The following is a 19,032-nucleotide window of genomic DNA, read 5'->3' as shown; positions in this document are numbered from 1 at the left end:
CCTTTACCATCACAGCTTAGTTTTTGTTACATGCACTCAAGCACACACGCAAACACACTCCCATCTGCAAATCAATTATTTCCACCTTATCAAAGTAACTTAAGCAAAGTAAAACTCCCTGCAACGTGTAAGTACCTGTTTGTTAGGAACAGGAATGAGAAGATTTCACAGACCTTTCCAGGTTTGAATGTGCATGAGGGCCACCGAGCTTCAAACTGTTTGTCTTGAAATGTTTTTGAATGCAGGAATTCAGGAAATTGATTTCAGGTTAGGCTGAATAGTTTTCAGTCAGTTGCCACCTATAATGAACTTTTGCTCAGTCAGTGGACAACCTCATTCACAGCCCACCGCACACAGTCATCTCGATTGCTCCCAGAAAAATGGGAGAGAAGGGTTCTTGGGTGTGACAAGGAAAAGAAAGAAGGAAAGAAAGAAATAGAGGAGAGAGGTGTAGGAGGGGGCACCATTGCTCTGCCCCACCCCTCACATGCACTGAGTAAACACTCTTTTACCAACTGCACCTCCAATCACACACTCTGCTCCTCTACCCCACAGACGGTGTGTGTGAGAGCGAGAGAGTGACCGAGAGAGAGAAGAGGGTAACCGCTGACGCCAGACAGACAGAAGGCCTGAGTGTGTGACTGTGTGAATGGTACACAAACCAGCTACACTGCCACTCGGACACACATCCATTCACCTGAAAAAGCAGGTAACGCATGTGTGTTTTTTTTTCACCAGTGTGTCTGTGACCGCTGAGATTCTGAAGTATGTGTTTGTTTTCTGGTTGTGGGAACTTGTTTTGTTTTGGCTGATGTCTTATTTAAATCATTTGTTTACTTTACATCCTTTTTGAGTGACCTTTTATGACCTTCAGAGGAACTTTAAAAAAAGAAAATATATATTTGCTCGCTTTATTGTAAAGATACTCAAGAGTAATTGTAATACAAAAACAAAATACTGTTGAAATGCAAATAGCATCTCATGTAATTTGACTAGCAGCATTGTGTGTTTATGCAAGTGTTAAATAGCGTAAAATGTAATTGTGCGTCACAGTGCTGGTTGTTGGTCTTTGGACTCAACTTCTTCAGCCTTATGTTTGCTAATAGGGTGGGCCCAGACCTGTGCGTGTTATTGTTATCAGAAAGGTTCCCGTATTTCTCCAGTCAGTGGCAGATATCTTGATTCTCCATGTGCAGATTTCTCACAGAAACCTCAGTAAGAGAAAGTGATGAGACATCAGTGATGTGCTTACTGGAGGCATTTTTGAGCAGATCATCAGCTGTGTGTGTCTGTATCAGCGGATTGTGTTTGATCAGGCCTTGTCACATTGTGTTGCAGTAAGTAGATTAACTTCAGGAGTGAAGAGTTCAGAATGCAAGACAAGAAACCTCGAGGTGTCATCAGCATTTGTGGTTAATCCCAGTGTTCTTACATGTTCAGTGAAGATACTATGGTAAAAAGAATTGAAGTGCTTCAGGTCACGGTCAGGTGTGTGTGCATTTGGGATTTGTCCACTTCGTTATGTGTGTGTGTGTGTATGCAAAAATGCTCAGTATGTGATGTTGTGTTTAATTGTGCGTGTATTCACTTAACCTTAATCATTTTTAGGTTTCTACTTTTTATTTTGTTTTATCTTCCTGTTTTGTTATTGTTAGCAGTGTTAACTAAAACTAAAACTATTAAAAATCGTTTTCATTCATTGAAATAAAATATTAATATTAGAGAAAAAACTTAAACTTAAAAAAGTTTTCAAAATGAAAATTAAAAATGGTGCATTTGTAATAATTGAAATAGAATAAAGTGGAAGTAAAAACAAAAATAAAGCGAAATTACAAAACCAAAATTAATAAAAGTTCATATGAAATTAAAATGAAAACATACAAGCTAATTCAAAATATTAATGAATGCTAGTATATAAATAATACTAAAACAACACTGATAGTTTGGATTATTTAATGCCTGTTTTTGTGTAGTTTAAGTCATGAGAACTAAATCATTGTGTGTATTTTATATGAATCAAGTTTTACTGCAGCATGTGTTCATAGGGAATTGAAACTGAGGATTACAGGAATTGAGAATGGTGTTGTGGGCATGATGGCCACCAACGTCTGGCATCGTTCGATGCCAGTGTTGTCTTAAGAAACCACAATGTGTTCTTTATGTAATATCATAAAGCCATCTCCTGATCATCTGCAATGCACATTTATAGAACCATATACAGACATGCAAACCTTTTAATTTTGAGTTTTCTTGTAACTCTGATCATTCTCAGTGCTGATTCTTGTTAGATTATTTCTCATCACTGAATACAAAGATGTTTTATATCACAGTCATGAAAACTAAGAGCTCAGTATTTCAGATCGATTGTTATTGACAAATGGAGGTTTATTCTCTGTCTACATTAAGACACAAAGTGCATTAGCTGTTCGGATCACATCATGAAGTGTTCAAAGTGCCAGTAAACAGTCAGTAAGAATACAATTTATCTGCTAAAGTAAATCTAAAGCTCAGATATTTGTTTTAACTGACATCAGGCCGCTTTGGCCTGTAACTTTAACTGCTTGGCTGGTTAACAGAAGTGGTAGTTCCCTCTTGTGTCACTTTCAAAATCATCCAACGGCTTTTTCACCAGATAATCTCTTTAAAATGTAAGTGAAATAGTGTACTTTAAGTAAATATTGTGTAAATTATATACATTTAATTTCAGTTGTTCTCTTTTGCTGTTATTAAATCATATTATTGCCATTCTCTATTGTTATACAAACTCTAGATATTGACCATTATCAAACGAAAAATTCTCTATAGAGAGTGTGTTAAATTAAAGAGAATTGAGGATTCTTGTTTAGAGGGACTTAATGTTAATGATCTGCACAGTGATTATGAAGTGTTGCAAAGGTCAATGTTTCTCAGAGATGAGGTTTAATAATTATAGGATGCCATTATACAGATTTTTTTCCATAGTCACTGAGTACAACATAAGGTTCTGCACTTTTCGGTTCTTCATGTGAGTAGTTTCTCAAAATGAGCTGTTTTAAGAGTCTCTTCAGCAATAAACATTAACTCACCAGATTATCTGTTGGCATGGCAACTCAATTTGACTCTTAGCGGACTGATCACCTTGTATGGATGTTGAGTGTTAATGAAGTTAATCTAAACCTCGCTGGCACCCCAACATTCAGACACATTAAAAAACTCACAAGTGCTCTCTCACCCATGTCTTTCAGCCACCTTTTACCCCTGAGAGTCCTTCATGACACTCAGAGCAGCAGAGCTTTTGTGTATATGTGAGGGCTTTTCATCACTCTCTTGGTTGCTCTATAGAGTGTATATTGTTTGAAGAGCCATCTACACATCTACACATAAACAGAAAGACAGACACAAATGGGTCGCTGACGTGGCATGCTCATCTACTGTAACTCGTCTAGTAATTTATTAAAAAATTCAATTAATACATGCAATAACTTTATGCATCTTCTATGTTGACCATGTTTTTAATTCCTTAACAAAAAAAATATTTTGATATTTTTTGGGGTAAATTTCAGGGTTAAACAACAATTCTGATAGCATTATATATATATATATAAAAAAAAGTATTTTGTTAAAATTATATATTAACAAAAACTGCCACACTGCTTATTTGTGTTTGAAAAACTTTTATCTGTTGTGAGCAACTTGCAAAACCATTCAGGAAACATAAAACAGAAAATTATTATATATTATATAATTTAATTCCATAACTAAAAATGTTGATAATTTTTGGGGACATAAAGTAAAAAATGTCTCTCTAGGTAGCATTATAAAAAAAAAAGCCTTATTAAAAGGATGAAATTCTTACTTAATACTTACTTTTCTTAAGTGTTTTAATAGGGGAAATCATATACACACTGCTTATTAATAGTTGAAAATCTTTTGTCTGTTAAATCAAAGTTGTCTGGTGCGACAAACATGCAAAAACGTTCAGGAAACATAGAACGGGAAATTATATGATAAAACTGGAAATTATGTGGTGCAACTTCCCAAAAATTAACAATATTTACTAATGTGTAAAGACACTTTTTAACTTAAAAAAAAAAACATATTTTAGAATGTAATATTTAGATTTGTACACTCACATGTATTTAAGGTACTTGCACTTAATCTTTGTCATTGTCCCAAATGCCCCTTCATTATCTGTTTTGAGAGAATGTATATTTGCTCTTTTAAGGATGTTTTCTTGCAAGTGAGTAAAAATCACAACCTTGTTGTTCATTCACACCACAGCCGCATAACCGCACTACTGTCTACAATCTTTTCAAACTGGAGTACAAACACATGCACGATTATACGTAAGCAAAAAAAAAAAACAAAAAAAAAAAGATGAGAATCTCAGTGATTTACTTTTCTCTAAGCTATTTGCTCCACACTTTTTCCCATGCAAAATGTCAGCGCTGATCCATTTGCCAAGTCACAGTGACCCAGCTTTGTACAGCAGGTGTGTGTGTGTTTGCTGTCAGTTCTGGGAGGCCAGCATGTATATTGTTCTACCCTTCTACATTTCACGCTTTTCTTTCACCGAGATCGAAGGAGTTTCACCCAAGAGATACTAATTGATCTGTCTGCACACAAAAGCCTTGTGTGTGTTCCTGTGTACCTGTGTGTGTCAGTTTAGATTTGCTGATTGTCAAATATTGTCCTGTGTGTTAAAGAAGTCAAAGATCAGGTACTTCTGTCAATCAGTATCTTAGATAATCACAATCTTGTGATCACACACACACACAAACCCTCACACTTTTCAAGAATGGTCCTCCTTGATTCTATAATTTATTTCTATCACTTGCTATTTAGTAACAAGCCAATTATTTAATAACTTTATAAGAAAAAATAACACACACACACACTTAAAAGACAGAATGGAATATATGAAATCAACCATATTTATATCCTTGGCTCATTCTCAAATTTAGAAGTACCATTTGTTTGTATGGTAACACTTTACAATAAAGTCCTATTAGTTAACTCTGCTTACATTAACAAACATTAACCTACAATAAGCAATTAATTCATTATAATATTTATTGATCTTTGTGGTAGTAAATAAAAATGTCTATATATATATATATATATATATATATATACATAAATATAAAAAACTTTGGAAATGAATTATCGTGTTTAATTATTACATACCATTTTATTAATCTTGCTTACGTTTTAATAGTAAGAATATTAATTGAATATAACTAACAGTGTTATATTTTGTTTTTAAACTAAATAAATCTTAAATACTATTATTTTTCCAGTTTAATCTTTCTTTATGCTATGGAGACTTGAAAAACTATGCGCAAAAGGTTTCCATATTTTCTAGCAGTAGTTCAACTCGTATGAAAGGCAGTAAAACCCAAGTTGGAAATTCTTAAATGTTGAAATTAACATGAACTAACATTATAATGTGCTTTAGAAGTATTTTTCATCATTACTAATACATACATAACTAATGTTAACAAATGGAATATTTATTGTAAAGTGTTTTTGTTCGAACAAAATGTTAAAACTGCACTCTGTGTGTGTGTGTGTGTGTGTGTGTGTGTGTATGTGTGTGTGTGTGCAGCTAGTGATTTGTGTTGGTTAATCATCCACCTGCTGCTGCCTCAGGTTTCCTTGCACCAAGTACACACACACACACACACACACACACACACACACACACACACACACACACACACACACACACACACACACACTGACTTGTAAAGGTCAACCATTGCCAGGCAGGTACAATGAGATATGGAACCTGATGTTGGCTGGAAAATGAGTAATCTTTTTTCCACCCTCTGGATCGTTCATTTTCTCTGTCTTGCCACTGATTTTCAGTTCCTGCGGTTTTCTGTATATCTGTACGGAACAAGGAAACGTCAAAAAAATCTCACTTCCAGAAAAACACGAGTCCCCAGTCATTTACCTTAATGTTAAAACGTGCAATCAATAGTTTAACTGAAATAATTACATCACATGGCGATTAATTAATTAAGAACCCTAACCCTAACAGGGATTATGTCAGAACAAAATTAATGTACACAGAAACTGATCTAAAAGAGGGAGAGAGAGAAACTACCCTAGTAGTCTGGAAGGTAAAAAGCATGACAACTTGCGCCATATCAAATGAAAAACCTGTCACTGCAGTCCACAGCCGTCCGTTTTGATGCAGCTGATGCATGAGCTCTGCGTTTTCAAAGCAGGTAATATTCTTTTCCCCCGTGTTCTGTACATTACACAAGTTTGAGCGTAGATTGATGATTCGGTTGGAGTGGCACACATTCGTCTCGCTGCTTTGGACAGTTGCGCTCGCGTCTCGAGCAAGAACGGTGTATTTTCTGAACCTGAAGTTAATTAGTTAAACTTTTAAAAACGCATCTCGATTTATTGCGTTTTTTTTTTTTCATTCTGCATCACTTCGTCTCATATTTCGTGTCCATTCAGGGGCATCGTTAATTGCGTTCATATTTTTTTTCGCACTATTTTTGTTACAATTAATTGCATGAAATTGACAACTCGGTTTAGATTATTACTTATAGCCTACTACTGTATTATCTGGTACTTGCTGCTGAATCACATTTTTCGTCTTTCCTTCTTTGTGTCTTTACTTGTTTAGTTTCTGGCAGAGATTCATGATCTCGACCTCTCCTTCCTCTCGAATTCTGCTGAATCGTCTTTTATTGTCACCCGCACACTTCCATTGACCCCACTTCCACCAAGAGTCTATCCCCAATTTAATGAACGTACAACCAGCAGTTCGTTTAGGAAGTAAGTTGTCCTCCAGAAGGGTTTTTTTTTTTTTTTTTTTTTTTGGTACTATTATTGTTTAGGTTTTATCAAATTAACCCTTTAATTTCAGTCTGTGCTAGCTGTTGTTGCCACTGTTCCCCTTTTTTAAACTTTCGAATGAGTGATCATAGAAACATATACAGATGTATTTTTTTAAATATTGTTTATTAGTTGTTTGGCCTGGTCCTCATGGCTTTTGATTAGTCAGTCTGCTTTTCTTCCTGTTTCAGCTTGGCCTTGGGCCACACATGTACTGATTTTCAGTATATGTATGTGTGTAAGTGTGTGAATGAGGAAGTGTTTGTGGATGTGTGTGTCAGAGCTCAGGTTTAGTACTGCTGAGTTGCCTGTTATTCCAACCTCACAGTCACAGTCACATGCTCCTTCAGCAAGCCTCTTAGAACTCATCATGAAAACACCAGGTACCAACTTAAGCACGGTGCGTGTAGTTGTTCATTTGTTTGAACTTTATTCCTGGGGTAAAATACGAATTAGTAACCTTTATACCTTTGTTGTTACTGTATGTCTTGTATTAGTTGTGTTTGCATGCATTTTTTTGTCTGTGTGAACTTAGTTGTGTGCTCCAGGATAAGCTGTGTGTGGGTCAGCATGCTCTGCATGTGTAACCATGGTTTCATTGCTAAGAAACCTAACTACCTTACCCTGTAAGCGGGCAGAAAGGTCCGGCTAACTGCTAAATTACTGACTAGAGCCAACTAACAGCAAAAGAGTGTGACTGAATATATACAGTATACTATAAAATGTTCACTATTCAGTAAACACACCAATTCCCTACAAAAACGCATTGTCTTTATGTCAAACTAAATTTCTTTGTCAAAGATTTTGTAGTCTACTTCAGTGCATCTGTGTTCTGCTTATGGAAAATTCTAGACTGTAGGATTTAGGCATTTTGGAGATTTTTTTCCATGCTAAAGAATGTAGATGCGGCTTAGTGAGGTTTATTAGGCAGCTTTAGGTTTAGAAGAGGATTTAGATTTTGTCTGTGTGTGTGTGTTATACAGAGAAAAAAAGGACTTATATATACTATATATATGTGTGTGTGTGTGTGTGTATCAAAGATATTGGATATTACATTGTACATGCTTATTTTGTCCATTTTTACATTTAGACTTACTTTAAATCTTTGCTATCATACATCCATAATTAAAATCAGGCTCTGGGAGGCTCTGGGATGCTCTGGGATTCCATTTTCAATACAGACAAAAAAAAAGTAAAGAAAAAAAAAAATAATAATTGCTGAAATTGTATTGTTTATGGAGATAGATTTATTAGTTAATTATGTGGTGATGCTCATAGTTTGTTTTCAATGCAAGTAATATACACATACTGACCAGATGAAATTTTTGATCTCTTTTTAGACTCCAATCCTGATTGGATGCTTATCTCAGAATGACAGCAGAAGACTCAGCCTCTGCCGTTGCTATGAGTAACCCTAGCCCTTCCTCCTCTTCTAAGGCCTCCTCTGGGCATCCACAGAATCACAGCGCCATCCCAGAGGGAGTGGCTGGCGCCCCCAATGAAGCTGTGCTTGTGGCCTTGATGGAGCGGTCAGGTTATGGTATGGTGCAAGAAAATGGACAACGCAAATACGGCCCGCCACCTGGCTGGCAAGGTCCCTCCCCTCCACGTGGCTGTGAAATCTTTGTGGGTAAAATCCCACGTGACGTTTACGAGGATGAGCTGGTGCCAGTATTTGAGACTGTTGGACGGATCTACGAGATGCGCCTAATGATGGATTTTGACGGGAAGAACCGTGGTTACGCATTCGTCATGTACACGCAGAAGCATGAAGCTAAGCGAGCAGTTCGTGAACTCAATAACTTCGAAATTCGTCCAGGAAGGTTGTTAGGTGTGTGCTCTAGTGTAGATAACTGCCGCCTCTTCATTGGCGGAATCCCGAAAACCAAGAAGCGTGAGGAGATCATGGAGGAAGTTTCCAAGGTGACAGAAGGGGTGCTGGATGTGATTGTGTATGCGAGTGCTGCGGATAAGATGAAGAATCGCGGCTTTGCCTTTGTAGAGTATGAGTCTCACCGTGCTGCTGCTATGGCCAGAAGAAAGCTCATGCCAGGACGAATTCAGGTTAACACCATTTTAAACTACAATCAAAGGAACTGTTCACTCAAAATTAAACAATTCTGTCATTATATACTTAGAAAAGGACAATTTTTTTGAAGACTATTCACACTATTCAGCTATTTTCCATACAACAAAAGTGATAGACCATGCTCACTAAGTTAAAAACACTATAAAAGCATAATAAAAGTATTCCATAAGACTCATTTGCTATATTCCACAACTTCTGAAGTCAGACAATAAATTTGCAAAAGGAACAGACTGAAATTTAAGTCATTTTTCACTAGTGATTCTTTCACCTAGTTACTGATAACTCGGATTCAGATCATTGGCCAGACCATTGAGTCAACTGAATTGAGACCTGAGAGCTGGATCAGACAGATTCAAGAACAAATAATTATTTCAAGATGATTATTTTCAAAGAACGGTTTGATGCAAGTCAGGCTGACAGATTAAATAACAAATGTGAATGATTCGATTCCTAGTTCAAAGACTCACTGCTTCACTGACTGACTCACTGATTCAGTGAGTCGAGAACTGGATCGGTCAGATTTCACAAGCAGATGATTCTTTTCAAAGAATGGTTTTGTTTGGAAGTCATGCTGACAGATTAAGTAACAAATGGGAATGATCCAATTCCCTAGTTCAAAGACTCACTGCTTCACTGACTGACTCACTGATTCAGTGAGTCGAGAACTGGATCGGTCAGATTCAGGAACAAATCATTCTTTCAAGGTGATTTTTTTCAAAGAACAGTTTGTTTGAAAATTAAGCTGGCTAATTTAATAACAAACAAGACTGATCTGATTCTGAGTTTACTGACTCACTCCTTCACTGATTAACTCACTGATTCAATGATCCAGTCGCAGTAGTTAACAACTTGCTGAATGGAAAGATTTTATTAGTGGCTTCGGTTTCACTCAATTCATCACACAGAACTACTGAATGGCTTCAGAAGACTTGTAATATAGCTTAGAAGTTGTATGGACTGCTTATATTGTGCTTTTATCATATTCTTTTGTGCTTTTTGAAACTTTACATATAATAATAAAGTGCTCTGGAAAATAGCTGTGTGAAGATCTTTATAGAAAAAAAAGAGCAGCATAGGGGTTTGGAATGACATGAGGGTAAATAAATAATGAGCATTTTTATTTTTAGGTGAATTATTCCTTTATCCATGACATCTAGTGAATACATCTCCCTTACTTTAAACATTTTGTGTTAATATCTGTTTCTCTGCGTATGTGTATATAGCTCTGGGGTCACCAGATTGCAGTTGACTGGGCAGAACCTGAGATTGATGTTGATGAGGACGTCATGGAAACAGTAAAGATTCTGTACGTGCGGAACCTGATGATAGAGACCAGTGAGGATATTCTACGCCAAACCTTCGGCCAGTTCAACCCTGGCTGCGTGGAACGTGTCAAAAAAATCCGAGACTACGCCTTTGTTCACTTCGCCAGTCGAGATGATGCTGTGGTTGCAATGGACAACCTGAACGGCACAGAGATCGAAGGTTCCCGTATTGAAGTGACCCTGGCCAAGCCTGTGGATAAGGAGCAGTACACCCGCTATCAGAAAGCATCGAAGGGAACAGCGGCTCCGACAACTACTGAAAACACCCAACAAAGTTACGTGTATCAGTGTGACCCATACACACTCACCTATTACGGCTATCCCTACAACACACTCATTGGACCCAACCGAGAGTACTTCATCAAAGGTTGGAAACTTTACTTTTCTCTTTACTTTCTCAAATCAGATTGAACAGTGGGAGAAATGTGATTCTTGATTAGAAAAAATCTATAGGAAAAACAACAAAAACAATACCATAACAAAAAATCATAATTACATGAAAAAAAATACATAGGATATAATAAAATCAAAATCAAAACAATTACATAAATAACAAAATAACATCAAGATATGGGTAACATATATATTTTATATATGATGACCTTGAGTATCATGCTGTTAAATATAATTTTCACTCAGAATATTCAATTTACAATTTATCACTGAGAATTTGAAGACAGTAAAAAAAAAAACCCATAAAAAAAAAAAAAAAAAAACATATTTTTATCATATTTCTATATATATATATATATATATATATATATATATATAATTATATATTTTGTCTCAGATATATCATATATATATATATATAATTTCAAGAAACATTTAGAAACCTAAATTTTATTGGCTTTCAAGAGGTTGCCTTCCATTGAATTTCAAGAAACATTTAGAAACCTAAACCAATTGTCCTATTCAGCCTTGTCATCATTTTGCATATTAGCTCATGTTAATATTAATGATTTTTGATTTTAAGGAAATATTCTTACTTTCTACAATAAACAGCTTCGGTTCTGCATCAGCTACTTTGAATCTAATGTAAAATCCAGAAACGAAACCAGTTTTGAACAATTGCTTTAAAAGACACATCCTAAAACAAGAATCTCTGCCCTCTTTGTTGTTAATCACATCTTTAGCATGCCCACTAGATGGCATGCATTGTGAGATTGTTTTGGGCTGAAGAGCCGAGATCCCCAAAATGTATGATATTGAAACTAATGATGGGAATCTGGTATTATTACATTTCTTAACCCATAATCATCAATTACAAATGCTTGTGGTTTTGGGTTGGGTTTCAAATTGAACAAAGGACTGTGATTGCACACTCAATCTGAGACATGTTTGGTCATCCTTTATCTGATTAAAACAAAACTTTATCTTTACTTTTAATTTCAACTTTGCTCAAACACCACCATTCCCATCCTAAAGAATGGAGGGTAATTACAAATTTCTCAAGAGGCGTTCACACTGACAGCAGTTTGAATTAGAATGCTGAAGAGTGATAATGCCACACCCATTTCTCGATATATTCATCCTGAATGACAGAGCTGACAGAGAAAGCGAAAGACTTTATTTCAAATGTCTGCTCAGCCTCAAACAATGGGTTACCAGTACTTATATATAGGTATGTGCCTCCTTGTAGTTCTGTACCTGAACAGCGCCTCCTTTCATTTCTATCTCGCAGGTACTGTAAGAGGCCGTGGCCGTGCTGGGGCCGGTAATAGGGGCCCAGGGCCCCGCGGCTCATACCTTGGTGGCTATTCAGCTGGCCGAGGCATTTACAGCCGCTACCATGAAGGAAAGGGCAAATTGCCGGACAAACCTTACGAGATCATGTCCAATCTAGAGCTGGCAGCTGTGAACCCAGTGGGCATCAAGCCTGGCACAAGTCAGTGTGAAATTAAACCGCATACATACAGAATTAAGCTCTGCTGTTCTCCACTCCATCCAGTAGAGGCAGAATCTAAAATGATCTAGAAACAGAATGTTCATTCTGTTTCTGGATAATTTACTAATGATATTTAGTACTGAAATGTATCCACCAGTTAGTGTTAATTTCAACATTTAAAAATTGCAGTCAAGTAAACTGGGGTTACTCAAATAAAAAGGGAAAGATTAATTTGATAGATTCCACTGCCCCTACTGGCCTGGAGTGGAACAGTAACTTCCTTTCTTTATGACAGCTGTCATCACTGTCACGCTTGCTGTGAATTATACATACAATGTTCACACAATTCTCAAAAAGCTCTCAAATTTGTATATACTTCCAGATTAAATATAACATATGTGCAGTCATCTGAATAGACTGTTATTGAGGATATTAACATAACAGAGGAACTAAACCACTAGTAACAATGCTTTGCGAGAATTTGTTTGGGCATTGAGTTCAAGGTTCTTAATGACTTTATTTTCGTACTAATCGGCTGCTCTGTGTCGAAACTAACTGATCTTGCACAATTCTGATCTGAGATCTGCAGACTCCTGACTGGTGTATTCTGACGTCACTTAAACCTACTGATCCTAAGTCTAAATTAATGTGGGGAATGAAAAGAGTTTTTGTGCATGGAAACAATGTATGTGTGTGTGAAAGACAATGCGTACGTGGCTGCGTGTGGGTGTGTTTTTTGTCGTTAATCTTAAGCTGAGTCATACACTTGTAAAAGAGGACAGGTTGTGTAAGTCTCAGTCTTTCCATTCGTGCACTTTCTGAATTATCTTTCACTTACCTGCATTTCTGTACTGCCTCATTTCATCTTGAAAATGTTATGTTAGCTCACATATAGTACACAGTTTACATAGTGATATACAAAATGTGCTATAGTGTAATGTTCACCATGTAGTCTGCATATTGTTCTAATTGTATTTATATATGTGTAGTGGCTCTTCCAGCACTCGGTGCTCAGTACCCTGCTATGTTTTCTGCTGCCCCTGCAACTAAGTTAATGGATGAAGGGAAGATGCACCCAGTGGAGCACCTGATAAACCCTTTGGCCCTCCAGCATGACCCCACAGCTGCCTCGGCCACTGCAGCGGTCATACCTGCAGTCTCCACACCACCCCCTTTCCAGGTACTCACCAGCACCTGAGTAGATGAGACCATTTACAGTTATTATAACACTCTTATTCAATTCTAACACCATGAGCGTATTTGCACTGAAAGCGAAAATACTGCGCTGTATGACACATTAACAGCCAATGAAAACATTTTTGATTATTGTACAGCTATGTAGAGCATGACTATGCCTGGAGCGTTAGCGTTTTCTTACACTTCAAGATCCATCTAATACTGCTATCATGAGATTTGAATTTAAGTTGAATCGCTATAGCTGTAATTCGATATTTGAATTAAAAGAAGTAGAATTAAAAGAACTGAAATGTTTAAAAATTCACGTAACTGCAATAAATGTAACTAGAAAAGGAAGTTTGTTGTCAATTTAATTTTTATAGGCCTTACAGAAAGACAAAAATATATCTGTGTGCCATTACATTCCTTTGAATTGTAATTCGATTAATTCCACTTCCTGTAATTCCAGTTCACATTCCAATGAAACTTTCTGTTCAGTTCAAATTCCAACTCATGATTGTAAAGGCTGACAGTTCTTAAAATATGAATCCTGACAAGCATAATATGTTACAGCCTATAATTAAAGAATTCACATTAAAAAAAAACACGTTAAAATATTATTCAAAAAATAATACCAATGCTTACCAAAAATACACAATATCTAGTCAAATCCTATTGTCATATATTGAATATCGGCTTCACAACTGTATGAATCTTGTGTTCATGCAGTGATTATGAGTAAGAAAAAAAAATAGAGAAACTAGAGAAAACAGAAAAAGAGATATGGTGAATAAAAGAAGGAAAATGTCAACACCCATAATGCACTGGGCTTGATCAGATTATCCTTGAGTGTGGATACAAATCTGTACTTTACACAGAAGCCCTGGAGCTATTAAAAGTCTATGTCAAACGCGTCATTAGTGTAGTTTTGCTGACAAATAAATGGATATCTTGGTGTTTATTTACTTATAGTACTGCCGACATTGTAAAAATACAAAGCTGGTTGAAAATCAGCAAACTAAATTTTGCTATGGGGAAATTGGAGCAGGGTTTTATGTCATCTGTGAACAGATGAAATATCTTCTGTTTTGGACCAGTGAGATTTCACCGTAGACAGCTCTACCCAGAATGACACTGCAGAAATAGAAACAAAGAGACCCACCATCATGGTCGTTGTTAAAAATGCTTGTTTCTTTATCATGTCTAGTTGGGATACGGTGTATCATTCTCTCTCTTTACCTCGCAGGGTCGTCCTATAACCCCCATCTATGCTATGGCTCACAATATCCAGAGGATCCCGGCTGCTGCTGCCAATCTGTATGGAGCCAGCTACATGCCTATCGCTACCCACGCCAACACGGCCACGCTGGCAGCGCTGCAGAAGAACGCTGCTATGGCAGCCGCCGCAACCTATGGAGGCTACGCTGGGTACATGCCTCAGGCCTTCCCTGCCACTGCCACCTTCCAGATGCCCATTCATGATGTATACCAGACCTACTGAGATACCCGCAGCATGGATCACAATGACTTACACTTACACACATCACATCACCACAGGCCATCAGACATTTACACCACATCTATGAGGTCTGCTGGTTAATTGAACCACGGAGAGTGAAACTGACATACAACAAAACTAACACCTTCTGACTCGTGTGAAGCTCCCTGGAAGCCTTTAGATTAGACGCTGGCAGCATGGATGTAGATTTCAGCTAAATAATCTCACATCTTCATCAGCCCCTCTGGCCCACATTTATTAATCCAGACGTATGACCTAGACCAAAACCACTTTTATATGCTACTGATTAGCTTATCAAGACAGGTAGACTTTTGTGTTATATGTTATGGACTCAAACCCTGCAATGTGACCACAACCTCGCCTATTTTCCCTTTAGATCGATAGGAAACAGTCTGTCAGTTCGACTTCTTAAAGGAGTCAACAGCTCCTGCTGATTTCCAAAGCCATCACATGACTGAATGAATGACAACTCATCACTCATTTGCATATTTTATCATTCATTTTATTAGTTGATCACCAGTACAGCTGTGGACTGATTCCGAGTGATATGTTCATATGAAGTAATTCCAAAAAAGACTTGCAGAAGCACACCTACTGACATATCACCGTCTTCCCCACACACTCCAGCTGAGAATCATGAGCCAGAGCGTCCTAATACTCCACTCCTCTACATTCACGCCCACAAGAATACTGAAGGAAGGTTGTAGTATTTGTGGACTTTAATAAGAACGTATTTAATGCCTCGCTATGCTTTAGTGCATTTACTTTTGTTTTGTGAAGAAAAACAAAATTGACGAAACACTGTAAAATGAACAAACAACTGCTGAGCAGGAACTTCAACAACCACAGAAGTAGAAGATTTAAAGTGTTTCATGAAAATGCTGTATTTTGAGTTTATAACATATGCTTTCAAAATGTGTTGAAGACGTCGGAATCTTCCGTCCACTGGGTTTCCTGCACGCGAGTCTATATGCAGATACCTGCATTCGTTTTTCCTCCTTAACTGTTTATTGCTTATGCGTTTTTATATTTAGATCTACTGTGTAGTTGGTTTGAAGATGTTGTTTTTATTGTCTAGAAGATACTTTTCTTCTCTTAACTGGAAGATAGACAAACACTGTTTTCATTCGCATTCTCAGAGGCAAATAAGTTTGAGTGTTGTTAAGAAAATGGAAACTGGAAAAAGATCTTTTTTTTCAGTCGGTTGGATAAATACTGGATAACATTAGTTCTTTGTTAAAGGTATAGTTCACCCAGAACTGAAATTACTTGTCATTCCAAACCTGTATAACTTACTTTCTTCGGTGGAACATGAGAGAAGGTATTTTGTTTTTCATATATACAATGGAAGTCAATGGTAACCAAAACTTTTAGGCTACCACCATTCTTCAAAATATCTTCATTTGTACTCTGCAGAAGAAAGAAAGTCATACAGATTTGGAATGACTTGAGGATGAGGAAAAGATTCTTTAGTTTTTGTGTAAACTATCCCTTTAATATGTTTTAAATGCACAAACCAGACTGACATAAAAAGTAGCTGGGTTGAAGATGCAGCGTTATTTATGATGACTTAGTTCTGCTTACTTTTATGGGTTGTGTTAGTTAACAACCCTTATAACAACCCTTAACCAACCCTTATTTTTTCAGACCACTACTGTGATTCCCAGCATCCAGTACTGTGAAGTCTTATTTGCCTCATTAGGGGAACACAGGTTCCTTCATATCTGCTTTTGTGCCATTAATACAAATTACACCTGAAGTACTGTCCCATTTACCATTGAACCAATTATGTTCATGTTGTTTATTAACAGTCTTGACTTGCAGACCTTGAGTTGCAGAATAAAATCAGGTTAATGGCGCAATATTCTCCGAATTCCTCCTATAGATGTGTGTAGACCCAGCAGACGGTCCATAGAGTTTTAGTTTTTGTAGTTCTAACCCTGCATTATTGTAGATCACACTCCAAGTTGTGCTACTGTAGTATGGTATATGTTAGCAGCGATGACTGTTCTGAGGTGCACTTAAATATTTTAGGGTGTTAGAAGTTCTTGTGTGTGTATATGCTGTGTGAGCAGGCACTTTTGTCTTTTTAGGGGTATTTTGATACTCCTAGAACTGAAATGAACTGGACCAAACTGAAACCAGGGAGCTCAGAGAACCTGTTATTATCCTCATTATCTTTTCAGTGACTGCTGTATGTCACATCAGCATCCTCCTGTATGCCACCACTGTGCCTTCTGCAGGACTGCGAATGTCACATGTGCCTTTATTCAGACTGCTGTCTGTCAAGTGACCTCCTAAACACTGTTTGTGATACCACAGTGCCTCTTCTGTCCTATTTTCTTTCAGAAAGTCAAGTTTTTTCTTTTTTTTTTGTGTTATACTGTTATTTCTATGGGGGCTCTGAGTGTTAGAGTGCTGCTTTATGTTGTATTATGCTTTCATGTGTTTCATGTTCTAACAGAGTTGATGTTTTATTAAGTATAGCCTGTTTTTTTTTAGAAGAGACTGAGTGAAAGTTTGGGGAAAACTTCACGATATACCAAACAAAGAATGACAATCCACGCAAGTCACATCACGTAAGCTAGAGACACTGCTGTGATCATCTAGGATATGGCATATCTGTGTGTTTTTGAGAAAAGAAAACCATCCCCAGTAGTTTTTCTCTGTCTGTTATCTAATCTTTTATTATGAGTAGTCAGGATATATTTAATATATACAGTACAATGTTTTTGTGTATGAAGTAAGAGGAAATGCTATAATATATTTTAAGAAGATTTTTCCATCTTATACATAAGATGTGCTTTAGAGAGTTTAACAACAACAAAAACTTATTTTTTGCCAAAGTGTTCAACTAATGCGAATGTGTGTATGTGTGGATATATAAACGTGGCTGTAAGTTGCCAGTGTGGAATAATACTGGCCCAAATTGATCACGCATTCATTGGCAAAACACGCTTAATTTTGCGATCATTTCATAAACACTAAATGTGTAGCGTTTTTTCTCTCTCCTTGTTTCTTGTTACTAAAAGACAAATGAACAAGACAAGGTGACCTCTCCTCAGAACACATATATAAAACACAAAATTATATCCACAAAATACTCATATCTTTTCTTTTTCTTTTTTTCTTTTTTTTTAGATCTACTTAGAACTGTTTTCTATCTCGCATTGTTTGTTTTAAAACTTTTGGCATTGTTGTATTTATAGAGGTAGTTTAATAAAGCATTTTCAAAAGGAAATGTAAGATCTGTGCTTGTCTTTCCTATTCTTCTTTTTTTGTTGTTTTCTTTTTTGCTCACCATTTCCAAATGTATTAGAAATTTTAATAAATAATTAAAAATGTTAAATATTTTGCTACCTTTTGTTAATATTTAGAAATGTATTCTTTTACTTTTGTTTTTAGCATTGTCTGTGCTGAAAGTTATCAGATCATATAATTTTCGTTAGTTTAAATTTCACAAGTAATGAGGGTTGAAGATGATTGATTTTGGTGATCGACAAAGTGTACCAAATAGTTTCAAGCAGGGGTGCTCAATCCATTTCCTACCGTCCCGCAAAGTTCAGTTCCAGCTGTTCCAGCACACTTTTCTGTGTTCTTGAGGATCTTCGTTAGCTGGTTCAGGTGTGTTTGATAAGGTTTGGAAGTGAACTTTGTGAGATGGGAAATTTCCTGGAATAAAATTGAGCATCCCTGAACTAAAATGAAAATGTTACATATAAACATGCAGTTCTTTTTGTACCACTAGGGGGCAGCAGTGCAGAGGGACCAGATGTAAGTTTAAAGTGATGGAATGGCATCTGAACACCTGTGTTACTGTAATATGAATGAAACGGCCAGGTTTTGCTCAACATGCCCATTAAGTGCAGTGAAGTTCTTCCTTTTATTACTATTAGTAGTAGTAGTAGTAGTAGTAGTCTCAGGAAACGACTAAGTAACAGTGGCATGCATGACATTTTACAGCTTGCTGATTTAGTCATTATTGCCACACTGCAGTGGTGTAAAAATCTTCAAGGTCAATTGAGAGGAAATAGACTTTATTTTACGTCTTTTCTTCGTAAACAGGGTGAAGTGGGATGAATATGTTTCATGATTGATTGCCCTTTAAATATCAGCAGAAAATCAAATGTTAATAGTTGCCACAAGGGTAGCTGTCATTCCAAATGTTTTCATCTGCATCATAATCATGCATCAC

The 19,032-nt window shown here is 36.7% G+C and overlaps 1 protein-coding gene across 9 annotated transcripts in view; it reads left to right on the top strand.

Annotated features, from left to right (window-relative positions):
• The window catches only part of rbm47 (RNA binding motif protein 47), a 24,716-nt gene extending 7,004 nt beyond the window's left edge, over positions 1-17,712 (top strand). For 2 of the 9 annotated variants that reach the window (XM_042773562.1, XM_042773701.1), the window contains exons 2-6: positions 8,181-8,904; positions 10,153-10,620; positions 11,935-12,142; positions 13,132-13,322; positions 14,565-17,712. In XM_042773562.1, coding sequence (XP_042629496.1) covers positions 8,212-8,904; positions 10,153-10,620; positions 11,935-12,142; positions 13,132-13,322; positions 14,565-14,819 — 1,815 coding nt within the window. In that variant the 5' untranslated portion in view covers positions 8,181-8,211 and the 3' untranslated portion in view covers positions 14,820-17,712. Of the gene's footprint in view, positions 1-555; positions 710-1,317; positions 1,338-6,000; positions 6,216-7,144; positions 7,241-8,180; positions 8,905-10,152; positions 10,622-11,934; positions 12,143-13,131; positions 13,323-14,564 lie in introns of those variants that run through there. The other 7 variants (XM_042773922.1, XM_042773496.1, XM_042773438.1 and 4 more) reach the window with 7 other exon arrangements.
• The last annotated feature ends 1,320 nt before the right edge of the window (positions 17,713-19,032 follow it).

Source organism: Cyprinus carpio, chromosome A1, assembly GCF_018340385.1.
Source record: "Cyprinus carpio isolate SPL01 chromosome A1, ASM1834038v1, whole genome shotgun sequence".
NCBI lineage: Eukaryota > Metazoa > Chordata > Actinopteri > Cypriniformes > Cyprinidae > Cyprinus > Cyprinus carpio.
The sequence above is the reverse complement of the archived record's forward strand: the minus strand, read 5'-3'. Positions and strand labels throughout refer to the sequence as shown.